Source organism: Photinus pyralis, unplaced genomic scaffold (genome assembly GCF_008802855.1).
Source record: "Photinus pyralis isolate 1611_PpyrPB1 unplaced genomic scaffold, Ppyr1.3 Ppyr1.4_LG1, whole genome shotgun sequence".
NCBI lineage: Eukaryota > Metazoa > Arthropoda > Insecta > Coleoptera > Lampyridae > Photinus > Photinus pyralis.
In genome coordinates, this window is record NW_022170249.1 from 44,099,537 (window position 1) to 44,115,441 (window position 15,905).

The window sequence follows — 15,905 nt, forward strand, 5'->3', positions numbered from 1 at the left end:
TATCGACACCTACGCAATTATCGACACTTAGGACATATTTCCAACGATAATAAGAAATTTATTGCCATTTTTACCCCCCTTTACATTTAATTTGATTAATTAAATTACTAGCGACATCTTTCAATCATCACATCAAGCATTACTGCAGGAATACCACTACAAAAAAATTAAGTTTAGTTGACAGACGTCGATCATAACGTTTTGGCGTAGTTTCGTTGATCTCACTGCTAAGGATCGGGCGAGTTTGTTATTGCTATATATTCGATAATCTGAGTAAGTAGCACGCTGTAAACCATTTCTTAAGCATAATTTACACTATCATATTTGTCATATGATTTTGCTTATGATAAATCATACGTTGTAAGATTTGTGTTTACACCATGTGAGTTTGCATATTATTTCAGTCATAAGGAAGTCATAAGTGTAATAATATGAAAATAATAAGAAATGTTGTAAATAGAACCGTCTCTATTTTCGCACGAGAAACGCTGTGATATTTTTAAATTTTGCCGCTTTTTAGTAACCTGTTTGTATTCTTTTTGCAACTTAACCCTACTTTAATGAATGTTTAATGCAGTTAAATGTTTATCCTAACCATCCAAAGGAATGGGGTCCGAAAGTGTTGATAAAGTATGTAATAAATTAGGTATACACATTAAGTTTACCTACTTATTAAACCTATTTTGTTAAAGGCGGAGTGGACTAAGTCGCTGACAATAACGCTAATTGGTTTGTATGAACACCATTTATGCTTATACGACGTAAAAAATAAATTCTACTCTAATAAGCATGCACGTGTGGAGGCCTTAAATACAATTGTCGGCAGGTTAAATGAGGAACCTGGCGTCAACTTTACTGTGGACGATGTGAAAAAGAAAATTGCAAACTTACGGTCTCAATTTAATCACGAGCTATCCAAAATAAATAGTAGTAAGCGTAGCGGGGGTGGTACAGATGACCTATATGAGCCAAGTGTTTGGTGGTTTGAATACATGGCATTTATCAAGAAATTCATTAAGACGCGAAAGGGGAAAAGTAATCTGGTATGTGTTATTAAGCATAATTATTGGTAATCAATGTTAATATAAATATGCCACAGGAGGAATCACAAACTCAAATGGACACAGCACATAATAATTGTTTGTATGATGTGGAAACAACTGAATCTGAAGCTGGGACTGCAATGGAGTTTTCTGAATCGGAACTGATGAATAACACTCAGATAACTCATGTACCAAAAAGCAAAAGAACGAAACATGAAGAAGATGGCATACTGCAAAGTAGTTTGAATATTTTATCAGATATACAAAACAGTATTCAACCAACAGACGTTAATACAATGGAGTATGCTAGATATATAGCTAGGGAATTATTGACCATTGACGATGCAGAATTACTAAACGACGCCAAGCATGAAATCAACAATATCTTATATTTATATAAAAAAAAGTTCATACAAAATGTTAAAGCAGGAGTAATATTAGAACATATTTAGTAGTCACAGTAGGTATTTTGTAGAAATTTAAAATTAAAAACTAACTGAATAAATAAATTTCAAAAGTTAAATTTTTTCACAGCTTCCCACTGCCAGGAAACAAATCCCTCCTCATTGAAATAATTGCTAAATGTGTCTCGAATTGCCATAGGAACGTTTGCAGAACGATTACTCCTATGAGTCTCTAATCCTGTTGTAAACACTTCCAATCTCCAATTTCCTTCTCGCAGTGTTATATTTTCTGTATCTTCTATATCTATACCTCGTAAGTAGACCTTCCCTTCATTTTTCTTTATAAAATTGTGAAGAACACAACAAGTTAACGTTAAATTTTGAACCTTATCCACTGATAAGTTAATTTCTCTCTGTAAGATTTGAAATTTATTTGCTAAAATACCGAAGGCATTTTCAACCACTCTGCGTGCCCTACTAAGTCTATAATTAAATACTTTCTCCCATGTTGAGGAACGTTGACCATAAGGCTTTATCATTCTGTTTGTCAATTTAAATGCTTCGTCACTTAAAATAACATACGGTGCCTTTCTGTGACTATTGGGTAAAACATTTTCTTCTGGAAAGTTTAATGTAGCATTTTCTATCGCGGAACACAATGTAGAGTTTGCAAAGACGCCTCCATCACTGACTCTTCCGTTACAACCAACATCTACATACATAAAGTTATATTCGGAGTCAACCAAAGCTAGTAGAACGATGCTATTAAACCCTTTATAATTAAAATATAAGGATCCATCTTCTTTTCTTGGCCTAAATGAAATATGCTTCCCATCTGGAAATTGAAAAATAAGGTAATTTGTTCAAATTAAATGCAGGAATTACCTAGAGCACCTAAACAGTTTGGAAAATTCCAAAGCTTATAAAAACCGTCAGATATTATTCTCCACTGTTCTGGTGAATTTGGCATCTAAAAGTACCACGTCTATGTCATTGATACCTCATTTAAAGTAACTTACACGAAGATACTCATCCTTTAGAACGGCATAAATTGCATTTATAGTTTCAGGAATGATATGGCTAATAGCGGGCACAGAAATTCGAAAGCTGTAATGTAAGTTAATATACCGTTCGCCAGTAGCCAGATATCTTAGAGTCAACAATAGCCTATAATTAACTCAAATTAGTATAACATTTGCATTTAATCTAGTAAGTTAAGTATTGTTTACCGTGTTCTAACTGATATACTTTCCCGTAGCACAGTATCTTGCTTTGTAATTATTGGTTCAACAGCATGTAGCAATTTCTCAAATACAGACACACTCATTCTGGTATAGTTTTGAAAACTAACAGGATCTTCACACTTTAACTCGTTAAAAATCATACTAGACATGCCGTACCCTTCATCTCTTCGTTGTAACCATCTTCTTGACCATAACCGCCGTGCTTTTTGATTGCGCCTATTTTTCAGTTGCCTTCGTTTTAATGCAAATATTATGGATAAAACACTAATTTGACATTTTATAAGATTTTCCATTTCCATATCCTTTTTTTATGTGGGTAGGTAATAAAATTGTATTTGGATTAAGGTTATGTACAACGGGCTGTAGTCATATGTAAATATTATGGAAATATTACAAATGTAAAACAAAATTCTAGAAGTCATAGGTATTATGTGATTTTTGTTTGAATCATATGAGATATCATAGCAAAAATCGTATGACAAATATCATGGTGTAAAGCAGCCTTTAGAAAGTATAGGGATCAATGATATTGATTTCAGTGAACATTTATTCAATCTTGTTGATATTCATGTAATTAATGTGTGTCGATAATTGGTTCCCTCAAAATTGGCGATGCGCCAACTATCGACGGTCGGTGTCGATGAATGGGTTTTGTATTAACAAATTAACATAATTAGAAGTAATTTGGCAAATTAATTAAATATAGGTGAATAATTTCAATTCTGAAAGGTGCAAGGTGTGTCTCTACCAATTATCGACACCCGTATTTCAGTCTGATAATGGAAATATGAGCGTTGTTAAGAAAATGTCGATATAACGTCCCAGTATATGTCGATAACTGATACTATGAAATATTTATAGAAATCTCAATCGTCATAATGGACAAAAAGCCAAGAAGACTCCAATATTCCCATGAAAATATGTTGAAGGCACTTGAGGCCGTGCAAAACGGTATGCCGAAATCCCAAGCTTCAAAGTTGTTCGGGGTTCCTAGAACAACTCTCATCGGAAAAGTACAAGGGAAAGTACCCATTGAAAGGAAAATTGGACCTGATACGATTTTAACTAAAGAGGAAGAGGAACTCCTTGTGAAATGGATTTTCCATATTTCCCAGCAACGAAAACTCAACTTCTGGATAGTGTTCAGATGTTGATGAAGTCTTTAAAAAGGCCCAATCCGTTTACGAATGGAAGACCAGGGAAGCGATGGTACGGTAGTTTCCTGAAAAGGCATTCGGAGTTGGCTGAAAGGGTGTCCCAAAATTTAACAAGTTGTCGAGCTAACCTCACAGAGGAGAAAATCCGTGGTTGGTTTAAAGAAATCGGCGAATATCTGCAAAAAACGAATAATTTTCATATATGTCAAGATCCTACACATATATACAACTGCGATGAATCAGCATTTTTTTTAAGCCCTAAGGAAGACCATGTTTTAGTTAAAAAAGGAGAGAAAACTGTCTACAATTTTATTAGCAATGACGAAAAGGAATGCCTAACATCGTTGTTTATGTGTAGTGCTAGTGGATTATTACCACCACCAATGGTAATTTTTAGTTATAAACGTGTACCAAAGCATGTTGCTGATAAGTTTCCTAAAAACTGGGGTATTGGAAGATCTGATAATGGGCGGATGACTGGGGAAACTTTTTACGAATACATTGCAAACGTATTTCATCCCTGGCTCCTTCACCAAAAGATAGAACTTCCCATTATTCTTTATGTGGATGGACATACTTCCCACATGACCTTGGAATTGAGCGAATTCTGCTCAAAAAATAACATTATTTTGATTGCCCTTTACCCAAACTCAACACATATGCTTCAACCATTAGACGTCGGGGTTTTTCGCGAGTTGAAAAGAGAATGGAAGAAATCGATCCACAATTGGAGGATAACCAACAACGGGGTTCGATTAACGCGAGAAAATTTTGCCTCCATCTTACAAGATACTGTGAACCGCGTAGAAAATCTTTCAACAATTGTGCAAAATGCGTTTAGAGCCTGTGGTTTATCGCCGTTTTCACCGGATGCCATAAAGTTCTCTAAATATATTAAGTCAAACATGGACGTAGAAAGCACAACTACACAACCAGATAGTATAAATCTGAAAGAATATGAAACTTTGCTAAAAGTCCTCAAGAGAGAGGTTCCACAGAAGGTGTCAGCATTTCAAGCAAGTGGCGATACCTGGACAGGAGATGTAAAAGATACTGAACTTTTCTATGTTTGGCAATCTATATGTCATCGTTTCAATAACGTTAACATTGGCGATGATGACGCTAACCCACTAAACCTGAAGTCGAACGAGAATGCATCTGGAGGTCTCCCTAAAGATGGCATTGAAAATTCCATTGGAACTCAAGAACCACAACCCACGTTGAAAAATATTGTTATTACTGAAGTCGACGATTTGGAAAATCGCGATGAAGAAAAAGAAGATATCGTTGATATAGAATATCCGTCTTATATTTTTGATCCCGGAGAAGATTTTTCGTTTTGCGAAGAATTATTTGATGAATTCGACGAAAGTAAAGGCGCCAACGATGAATCTTTGAAGCTCGCACCAATTGAGGATGTACCTAATGGCAATAATAGTCTGGACGTCCATAATGTCCCAGCCAGTCCTGATGTACCTCGTGTAGCTGATGTAATTGATATACCTGACATGGCAAGTATTCATAATATTGAAGCACACCAAGATGAAAATAATAAAGTTAATGGATTAGAGAATGTAACTCCAGAATCCAAAAAACAAGAAAAGCCTTTAACAATCGATGGTTTGATAGTGCCATCGCCTTTCAAAAATTCTTTATTTTGGCCTACACCGAAACCTTCACAATCTAATAGAAAAAGAGGCAATAAGGAAAAAATTCCTTCAGTGGTAGTTGCCAACCAGTGGCAAGATTATCACAGAAAAAAAAGAGAGGCAAAAGACCTTGATCTCAAACAAAAAGAAGAAAAGAAAAACCTTCGCGAACAACGTAAACTGGAGAAAGAAGAGAAGTAATGCCGACGAGGAAGACTGCTCTAAAGATGAAGATTCAGATTCAATTGAAGAACAACCACTTGAAAATAACAATTTTTTATTATACGATTTTGTCATAGTAGACTATAATGGTGAATATTTTCCTGGCAAAATCGTAGAAATTAAAGATGACAGTTACAACAAGCAGGAAGAAGATGAAGAAGGTAATTATAAAATTAGCCACATGGAAAAAAAGGGGACGTAATTGGATTTGGCCGACTAGATGTGATGAAGTGTGGTATGATAAAGACGAAATTATAAAGAAAATTCTACCACCAAAACCCAAAAATAAAAGAGGATTATTTGAAGTTAGCGAAATGTGCAATTTTGTCTAAATATTTTGTAAATTGTTTGTAATTAAACGTTAATTTTTAATTTTATTGCGTATTTCTTAAGGCAGTCGATAATTGGTGCATACCTATGTCGGTGTATGGGTCCTGTAATTTTGTCCTGTGTCGATAACTAGCGCGAACGCTACTTTTCAAGAATTTTATTTATTTGTGGATTATAGTACTAGCAATTCGATAAGTGTTAATTCAATTCAATAGAAAATGAATTAAACAGTGTGCCTGCCAATTTTTAAGAAAATTTGAATTTCTCCTGTATGGTATCAGGCAAGTTTTCATATCAACAAACCTAAAGGTGTCGATAATCGGTGCGTTTACCTTAATTTTAAATAATTCAATTCATCGTGAATGAGCAAGAAGTTCCAGAAACTATACGAAATAAGGCCAATCTTGTGATTTAGTAGGTACTGACAATTAATAATTGACGTTTCTAATTTTCAATGACCTGCAAATATTTGTTTGTTTTGTCATTAAGTATGAATGAGTTACTATGGTGATACTTAATGCCCTAGTACCACTTTATGCCCGCGTATCACAGATATAAAATGTGCGGATTCACGGAGCTGTATCTCTGGAACTAATTGGGTTACAGATCTCGCACATAGCTCGTCTTTTAGGTAATTTGCTCTGCTTCAAAAGTGGTAATAACACATTTCCTCTTCAGATCAATCCTTTACTTCTTTTTTTGCGAAAAACTTAAAAAAGTTCCAAACTTTCTCGATTTTCACCCTGTATATCGGCTGGCTCACGTTTCTGAGGTTTGCAAATCTAGATTTACACTGTCTAGGTTGTCCCTAACAACATATTAAAAATTCAAGTTTACAGTATTTTTTGTAATGTTTAGTGTTTAAAATGACTGACCTAAAGGTGGGGTGCGCCTATGGACTACAAGGTAGCCGTTAACAATAATAGTCCATGGTCAAACAAAAGAAGAGTGTTATGAGAACCTAGTGCAGTGTCTCGACCGTCTCCAAGCTAATCACCTTCATCTCAACGAGTCTAAATGTACCTTTTTCCAAGAGCAAGTTGAATACCTGGGGTACGTCGTAAGTGGAAATACAATACCTAAGTCGCCTAAAAAGGCAAGCGCAATAATCGATATGCCTCAGCCGCGTAATGCCAATGAAGTTCGCCGATTTTTAGGCATGCTAACGTATTATTCAAGGTTGTTACCGAACCTATCGAGTGTTACCGCACCTCTACGTAAATTATTGCAAAACAATCGTAAATTCGAGTGGTGCCGAAAATGTCAAATGGCATTTGAAACACTTACAGGAAATCGCCAGTGATCGCGTAATCGTTCCGTATGACCCAAAGTGTGAAGTTATCTTAGCAACTGATGCGAATCCTGATGGCTTAGGGGCCGTATTATCAAACATATTTCCGGATGGTGAAAGACCAATAGCTTTTGCGTCTCGTGCATTAACGAAGGCGGAACAGAATTATTCTCAGATTGACGGAAGCTCTCGCGATAATATATAGCGTTAGTCATTTCCAACAATACTTACCCGGTAGACATTTTTCTCTTGTCACTGATAATCAACCACTAGTGCGTATCTTCAAGCCAGCAGCAAAGGTTTCAAGAACTACTTCAGCTCGTCTCATACGTTATGCGTCCTTTTTGTTGACGTATGCTTTCAAAGTTCAAAGAAGGGTGTTGAGAACACGAATACCGATTGTTTATCTCGTGCATCAATTTCAAATATTAAACCAGGGATCGAATCAGACATCGACAACGAGATTCGACAAATCCATTACGAACAAGTATTCAACATATCAACAAATCAAGTAACGTATGATGATACCATTCAAATCGAAACATTAAACGACCTCGAATTACTATCGATTATCGAAGGGTTATCGCAGTCCCGTGCAGAATCACCGCATACATTAGACGATCAATTGTATAGTGAAGCCTCACCATGCAGTAATTGAAACGATCAATCACCTACGATTAGTGTTTCGTCGTATTGGAAGTGCTTTCATATGTACTCTACATGTCCTTCCGTGACTAGCTCTGAGGCCAGGGCCATAGGCGGGGGGGGGGTGTCAGGGCGCCGCCCTGGCAGGAGAATAGCGATGCAATTCTAAACAAGGATAAATTGTGCAATACTCTTGTGCAGATAAAGGAATTTTTTAATAAACATTTATTTTGTCTTTGTAAGTACCCTCCTCCCACAATCCATTCTTGAGGTATAAGGAATTATAACCGATCACGATAAGAGTTTAAAATATCTTAACCTTATCATATCCAATCTAAGCTATAACACACTTTTATTAAGTGGTGGTCTACACAAACACAATTACTTTATTTGAGTGGTAGAGCTAGGTTGTCCCAATGATATGACATGCGAACACATGCGCATAAGCATATAATACCTGGTCTTTATTTATTTATTTATTATCCCTCTTGTTCTGGGCCCTCAACAGGCTTACCCCCAATTACAGAGTGACCCGCATAATGATTATCTTGTCTTATTGTACTACGAGATGAGTAGGTGAACCGATGAACACTTTTATTATACATAAATAAACATTTTATTTAAACAATTTAAAACGTTTAAAAGAACCAAAATTGATAGAAAAGCTACTGCTGCATTGTCTGTTGTTGGCTGATAATTTGTTAAAAGCAATCAGATAATCAATCGCCTTGAACTTGAAGTGTTGGAAAAATTGACCCCCCCCCCCCCCCCGTTAGCGCTCCGTAAACACCACTTTTTTGTTTATTGGACCTCGCTATAACAATCAAAGCCCTGATAGCAAGAAACCTCTGGCTACGGCCCTGTCTGAGGCTCTGCATAAAGCAACTCTCAAGTGTGTGAGAGTGCCACTCGTACCACCGTATCCAACTCGAAATTGTGATCCTCGGTTGTCCTCAATCCTGGACCAGTTTTATAGTGAAACCATCGAGTTGTCCTCTATCCTGGACCAGTTTTATAGTGAAACCATCGAGAAGCTTAGCGATGAATATGAGCTTGTTGGAGATAACAAAACGGTCGGATGTTGTTTTCATCGTGAAATGTTGCTACACAAACCAGTAGGAACTATAAACATGCATGGCGTATATAATACTAATACATAATACTATAATAGCTACATGTGAAATATTTAAAGAATGCAAGACAAGCGATGATAAAATATCAAGTCACAAGAATTTAATTTTAATGTTTTGCGAGCAGTTCATGATGAGAAATTTGTGGCAAAATTACTGGGGAAATAATAATAGATAATCTTTATTCCGTCGACTTGGTACAGTATAGAATGCGTCTAACATCTACACCTTTTCCAGTTTTAGTTTAAAAAGCGTCAATTGTATTTTAAAAATATCAATTGAATATTAAAAAATATCATTTGTATTATAAAATAAATATTTTAATATTGTAAAGTGTCATTTGTTTTTTAAAAGTATCAATTGAATATTCAAAAGGGTCATTTGTAGTTTAATATTATCAATTGAATATTAGAAAATGTTAATTATAGTTTCAAATTGCTCATTTCTATTTTAAAAAGTATCATTTGAATTTTGATGAATGTCATTTATAGGTTACATAGAAATATTTGGGAAAAAATAAGAAAAAATCAAATGTGTTGTATTAATCAACGGCTCTTTTCCCCTAGCAGCATTTTGTTTACAAGCTTTCAAGTCACAAACGATCTTTATTGAGCTATAAATTCAAAATGAACTTTAGCGATAATTGTGCAATATGCAGGAAGTTCAATGTTGAGAAAGGTTGTGACAAAACTAACTCTGTGTGGACAATTGTTGCATAGAGTTTGTTTTGAAAACTTGAATGAAGCAGATGTATTGTGTCCATTATGCCGGAGTGGAGTGGACGATGGAAAAAATATAGAAAGGAGAAGCAATAAAAAAAACAACTCCCAGGACAGGGAAAGGATTGTTTTGTGTGCTAATAGAGGCGAAGACTGGACGCAATTAGCAAAGACACTGGGAATAAAATATCAAACGGCATATAAGTAGATAAGATCGGGAAGAGTGCAGAAGGGCATTCCCGCGTTGTATAGCAATACTTATCGTCTGCTTTATGAGAACGAATTTCGTTGTTGGTTAATTTTAGTTTTTTTCCCAAAAGAGTTATAAAATTTAAAGCCTCAGTACACCATGATCCCAACTTCTTTACGGCAAAGGGAACAAAAAGAATTAGTCGGTTAGGTCTTTGTATTATTACGTACCCCATTAATAAATGGATTTCGAGTCGCGATATAGGTAAAACAAAGATAGGCAATTAAATTAATAGAACTGACATAACCTAAACAGAAACGTGTTAACAAAGAGGACTTCCATGAAAATAACTTTGGCTCAAGAGGATTACAGCCCTTCCCCATTCGCGTAAAGACGCTAGATAGACAAACATAAACAATTCAAAGAATTTTAATGTGATGACTCCGGAAATCTTCTGCTTCAGAAATCACCCTCCTTCGGAAAAATCACATTTGTCATTTCAACCACAAAAGCAAAATATGGTGCCAACTACTCCAAACACACAAATAGCGCATTCAGTCGGTCACTTTATCCAATTGTTAAAACCGCTTGCCAAAGGACGTATTATTTTGGTTATTGAAGGCGGTTAAAATAGAACTACTGTAAAATATTCAATGAATATGTGTATTAAAACTCTGTTAGGTGATTCTCTACTTGGTAAAAGATTTAGATTGTTCTAAAAGAATTCACCCTCAGTGTAGGAATGCGAACGCCAAGGTAAAATCGATCCATAAGTCCTTTTGTATTGTGACTTATAATGTAAATAATGAATAAGATTACGACAAATTGTGAATTTGTTTGTGCATAGAGCTCACCATCGACCATATATTTCTCAAAGCACAATTTATACAAAGTGAGAGATCAAATAATCAGAGAACAACTCTTGATGTCAACAGAATTGACCTTCAATCAAGCAGCGGAAAAAGCTCAAGCATTAGAAGCATCAAAAATAGATAACCAAACCGGCCAAATCGTTGCAAGTTTGTAATTAACGTCAACTTCAAATATGTCAAACGAAATCAATTGAATTTCTCGTTTACGTCAGTGAACAAATTAAAATTATCCTTCAAATCAGCGAAAATTGGGTATCGATAATTGCTGTTTACGCTGTGATAAACAATCATCGAATGCAGAATCAACCGCAACAAGCTCAAATGCAATCTTTGTCAATTACAAGGACACATCAAAAAGGTCTGTATAAAATCTCTTCTGAATAAAAAGGAAAATTTCAGAAAATTATTGCCAAACACACAATCTACAAATCAATTACAAGATAATCAACCCGAAATTGAAGCCTTTGGTATATGAATTAATCTAGAAATGGAAACGTTATATAGTCAAGTAATCAATCAAATTTCAACAACACCGACAGACGAAATCAATGACAAAGAACTAACAATCGAACATGGAGTAATTTTCTATAAAAATAGGATAATGATTCCTAAAAGTCTTCAACCATTTGTGTTTGAAGAATTTCATAAAACGCACACGGGAATTGTAAAAATGAAGCAGTCTGTAAGTTTGGATGGAGATAGTGGATAAACAGTAAATAATTAATAAACAATAACGAATAGTGAATATAAACACATAGTGCTTAAAACAGTGAAAGATTAATACCTGTGCTACAAGCCTTGAAATAGCCAAATTTGGCTGAACGGGCTTAATAGAATTGTGAAAAAAAAAAAAAAAAAACTGGGGAAAAATTGATTCTGATACAGTTGGCGAAATCATGTGAAGAATGCGCACTAATCTAAAGTTCCATTCCACTCATGGAGTGAAATAGAACAAAATTTCGAAAGAATACACATCGATTACGCAGGGCCAGGGCCATACCAAGGATATCAATTCTTAGTCGTAATTGATGCAAAATTGAAATGGATTCAAGACAAATATACAAGAAATGCGCCGGCAACTGAATCGACAATTCAAATGCTAAAGCAAATATTTACTTTTCATGGACTGTCAAGACTCAAGAGTCATTGTATCCGATAACGCATCGATTTTTCAGAGCGAGAAATTTAAATTATTCTGTGCCAATAACGGAATATCGAAAATATACCGGATAGGGAAATGAAAACTAGACTACCAGACGAGCAACCAATAGAACGTCAAAATCAAAAGCGACCACCAGCTGCTAGATTACGAGTATATTTGTGTTATTAGTTCACTTTTTAAAATAGTGTGAGAGAATTGTTATGACTTTCTAATGTAAATAATATCAAGTTGTTAGATTCAAAAAATACAGAATATCAATTACATGTCAATGAATGAAAAATCATTTTTGTATCATTATTGTATTTAACCGCTTTCTAACACCACTCGACACAATATTTTGGCCCGTATTGGACATAGATAAAAAGCTCGAATGTGATGCGAATGTCGAGAATAAAAATACAGAGTCTAAAACTGCCTAGCTCAAACTTCGTTGAACATTCTGTTTAAAATTAATTTGATATTTTTGAGGACTGTAGGTGGAGACTGGAGTTAGATTAATCCAAATTTTAATATATAGTGCAGGCGCTGGATGGAAAATCCGAAGAACCGCATTCTGCCAATTGATCCCAAGTTCAGAAAACCAAGTAGATTAATAATTCGGATATCACCGGAAGCCCTATTGGTCCAATTTTGTGTTATACCCCCTCCGCCGGCATAGTGAGCAATTTGATTGAGTGCTATATATATATATATATATATATATATATATATCTGTTTACTGTAACAGCTACATGAATAAATTATTATATTATTATTAGTATAGTAAGGTATGTAAGTTAAAGAAAACCATATACGGTTTAAATCAGAGTAGCCGAGAATGGAATAAGAAATTGGTAAATGTACTTCAATCATTTGGTTTATTAAAATCAAAGATGGATTCTTGTGTTTTCGTTACAAGAGATAAGCAAATGATCGTGTCCACTTATGTGGATGACATTCTCATTTTTTGGTCAAATGAAAATGCAAAAAATGAGTTAAAAACGGCGTTAAATTCGGAATTTAAAATGAAAGATATTGGTGTTGCAACCAATTGCATTGGATTTCAAATTACGTATCAAGATGATGGAATATGTCTTGATCAATCAAGATATGCTGTGGAAGTACTTCAACGATTTGGCATGTCGAATTGCAAATCTGTATTTACTCCTAGTGACCAGGTTTAAAACTTTCACTTGGTCCTAAGAGTGAAGATGAAAAGATCGAACTGAGCAAAATACCATATTAAGAAGTGGTAGGAGCAATCTTCATAGCCAGAACAGTTAGGAATATCGTTTTTCTTTGTTGTCAATATTTTAATAATAGCTAGTAATTAATTCTAAGTGTATGTAGAGAGTTGGATTTGTATCGTTAAGTGACAGCAGTTAGTTCCTACACGGGCTTATCCGCTGCAAAAGGTCATTGGGTCTAACCACATGCTTCTCGTATTTTGAAATAATACTTACAAAAGGTATCATATAGAAAGTGGCCACGAATAAACCCTAAAAGATTGAGTGAAGTTAGTTAGAGATATGTTAATTTGTTCTTTTTGTGTCTTTCTGCAGCGTAACTGATTAAGATATGGTAGTACGGAAGTGGAGGATGTAATATAGGGGACTCTGTGTTACAGATGTCAATATACACCACGTAGTTACACGAATTTAGCATTGTTTTCTTTGTGTAAAACTGCTCGTCAGTCATGTGAAGACTGGGGTGGACGATAACAATACGAGATATACACCGTTACGCCGTGATACGGTAGGTTGAAGACGATTCAGCTTGTGTTTTGAGAGAGATTTTAATCGGACGTAACAAATAGAACGTTTAGATGAGTAGGTAAAGTAACGGGGAGGTTACAGTCGTACGTATTATATCAGCTCTTTGCTTTTAAGCCTTTTTTACTTAGACTTACTACTTAAAAATAAACGTTATTATTGATATCCAAATCAAAATCAGCAAAAATTTAACCAGTGTTGGGTGATTTCCAACATGGTCAGCATTTTTTAGATCACACTAGCAATCTTTCGTTATTCCAGACAATTAATATTAAAAGTATCAATTTATATAGTTTTTTGAAAATGTGGTCGCTTTAGAATTACAAATTTTTTTTTCTAATTTGTATTTTGTTCGACATAGGAAAATTTACACATGTACCCCTTCATAGCGAACGTGAACAAAGGTATGTCTGGCGATAACCAGCCATAACAAGAAATGTATTGCGGAAAGCTAGCGCGGTTCCCACGATCTCTGGGGACATAAAGGTTTTGTTCCGTTTTATTTAAAGCTGAGCTACATGACAAAAATGCAAGTTTAATTCATTTAAAAAGGTACGCTAGTCGAGATCTTTGCGTTCAGAAAGTAAGACCCGTTTCTGTATTTCTACTGGGCGAGATTCAAATAGCGGAAGAAGTGAGAGAGCGAGGGATTCTTGCCCGAGTTCGGGAGTCGAAACGTACTATTTGAGTGCGTTAAAGATTATACCTACTCGAAGATTATTTTTTGTACCGTTTGTAAGAACCATGTTTTATGGTGGTCGTTAATAATGAAAACCTAAACAGTTGCGTAAGCGCTCTGGTCACCATCGTAAGGGATGCTAAGTAGGACATCGGAAGTATTAGTCTGTTTGGCGTATAATAGCCCTGGAATGTGAGCGTGTCCCCCAATTATGCAGGCCATCGTGCTGGCCGTTTGGGCTATTTTTATGTAAAACCTCTGGCGGATATTCAGATATATTCCTAGGCTCCGAGAGTGCTTAATGATCATGAGCCCTTCACGCGGTCTCGGGGTGAGTTTACAGTAGATTTGTCGCATCTTAATGATGAAATCTGACCAACAACCAACATGCTACTCCCCTTGTTAATAATGTTAACCCTTCCACCGTTCACCACACGTTGAAGATTCATTCTCAAGTTTTTTTTCACGAATCATCGCGTACCATTTTATGTGCGCTGAAATTGAATTCTTAGCGAAGTTATAAAAGCAGGCGCATGCCATTTTGTGCGCGAGAAATTTTATTTCGTGTATTTTCGAGGATTTGCGTTGAAAAAAATTCAAGGGCCACACACAATTCTTTCGTGCGAGTTCATAATACACTGTAATAGAATCAGATACATATCTTTGTTGTCAAAGTTTGCCTTTTTATGTGATTTCTTTATTGTTTGAACATGCCGTTCAATGAATCCGTTGGATTGGGGGTAACGAGGTGTACTCGTCTGATGTGATATTTCCCATTCTGATTACGTGGTAAATGACGATACCTACATCGACTACAATTCTTTCCTGCTTGGCCATGGTTGGGTTGATTTTGCTGTTGACTGCCCTGTTTGCGAATGGGAATCTCTTTTCTGAATCGGTGGGTCTTGCGATTTTCCATCGTGGTATTTGCTTTCCTGCTGCAACGGTTTAGGTCTGGTTCTCGTTCTAATCTGCAACGCTTCAACTGCCTTGATATTCCTGTCGTCTAGCTCTAGTGGCTTAATATGTTCTTCACTAGTTTCGGCAACTCTACATATTTCGATGGCCTTCTGTAGTCAGTTCTGTTTCACGTAACAAGTGCGAATTCCGCAGACTACTCGATCACAAATTAAACTTTTAAGATTTCCAAAGGTGCAACGTGCTGTTATTTGTCTTGGCTCGGTTAAGAAATTGTCAAAATTCGTGCTTGGATTTTGAATACAAGTATTAAATCGGTGCCGTTCTACGCTTGGGTTCTTCTTTGGGATGAAACGTTCATCTAGTTGGGCAATGATTTGTGTTGGATCTTCTTTCTCTGTTGTGGATAAACCGAGTGTTTCTAATATTTCGCGTACTTCCCCTCCCATACAGTGTAGGAGTACCGCTGCCTGGGCTTTTAAGGTTTTTTTTCTTTGAA

The 15,905-nt window shown here is 35.7% G+C and overlaps 3 protein-coding genes across 5 annotated transcripts in view; 2 read left to right on the forward strand and 1 right to left on the reverse strand.

The window, feature by feature from the left end:
- Window positions 1-15,905, forward strand: part of LOC116174103 (balbiani ring protein 3-like) — an 89,678-nt gene that overhangs the window by 30,928 nt on the left and 42,845 nt on the right. The gene's annotated exons all lie outside the window — the stretch shown is intronic.
- On the forward strand, window positions 381-1,512 carry LOC116174125. 2 transcript variants are annotated; one of them, XM_031491944.1, is made up of 3 exons: window positions 381-630; window positions 693-1,043; window positions 1,100-1,512. In XM_031491944.1, exons 1-3 carry the CDS (start codon window positions 607-609, stop codon window positions 1,493-1,495), a joined length of 771 nt encoding a protein of 256 aa, XP_031347804.1. In that variant the 5' UTR covers window positions 381-606; the 3' UTR covers window positions 1,496-1,512. The 2 variants fall into 2 exon arrangements, with proteins under 2 accessions (XP_031347804.1, XP_031347811.1); XM_031491951.1 differs by having other exon boundaries at window positions 1,103-1,512.
- On the reverse strand, window positions 1,419-3,079 carry LOC116174115 (putative nuclease HARBI1). The gene is made up of 4 exons (XM_031491932.1): window positions 2,677-3,079; window positions 2,467-2,614; window positions 2,333-2,417; window positions 1,419-2,282 (listed from the first exon to the last, which is right to left on the reverse strand). Exons 1-4 carry the CDS (start codon window positions 2,988-2,990, stop codon window positions 1,555-1,557), a joined length of 1,275 nt encoding a protein of 424 aa, XP_031347792.1. The 5' UTR covers window positions 2,991-3,079; the 3' UTR covers window positions 1,419-1,554.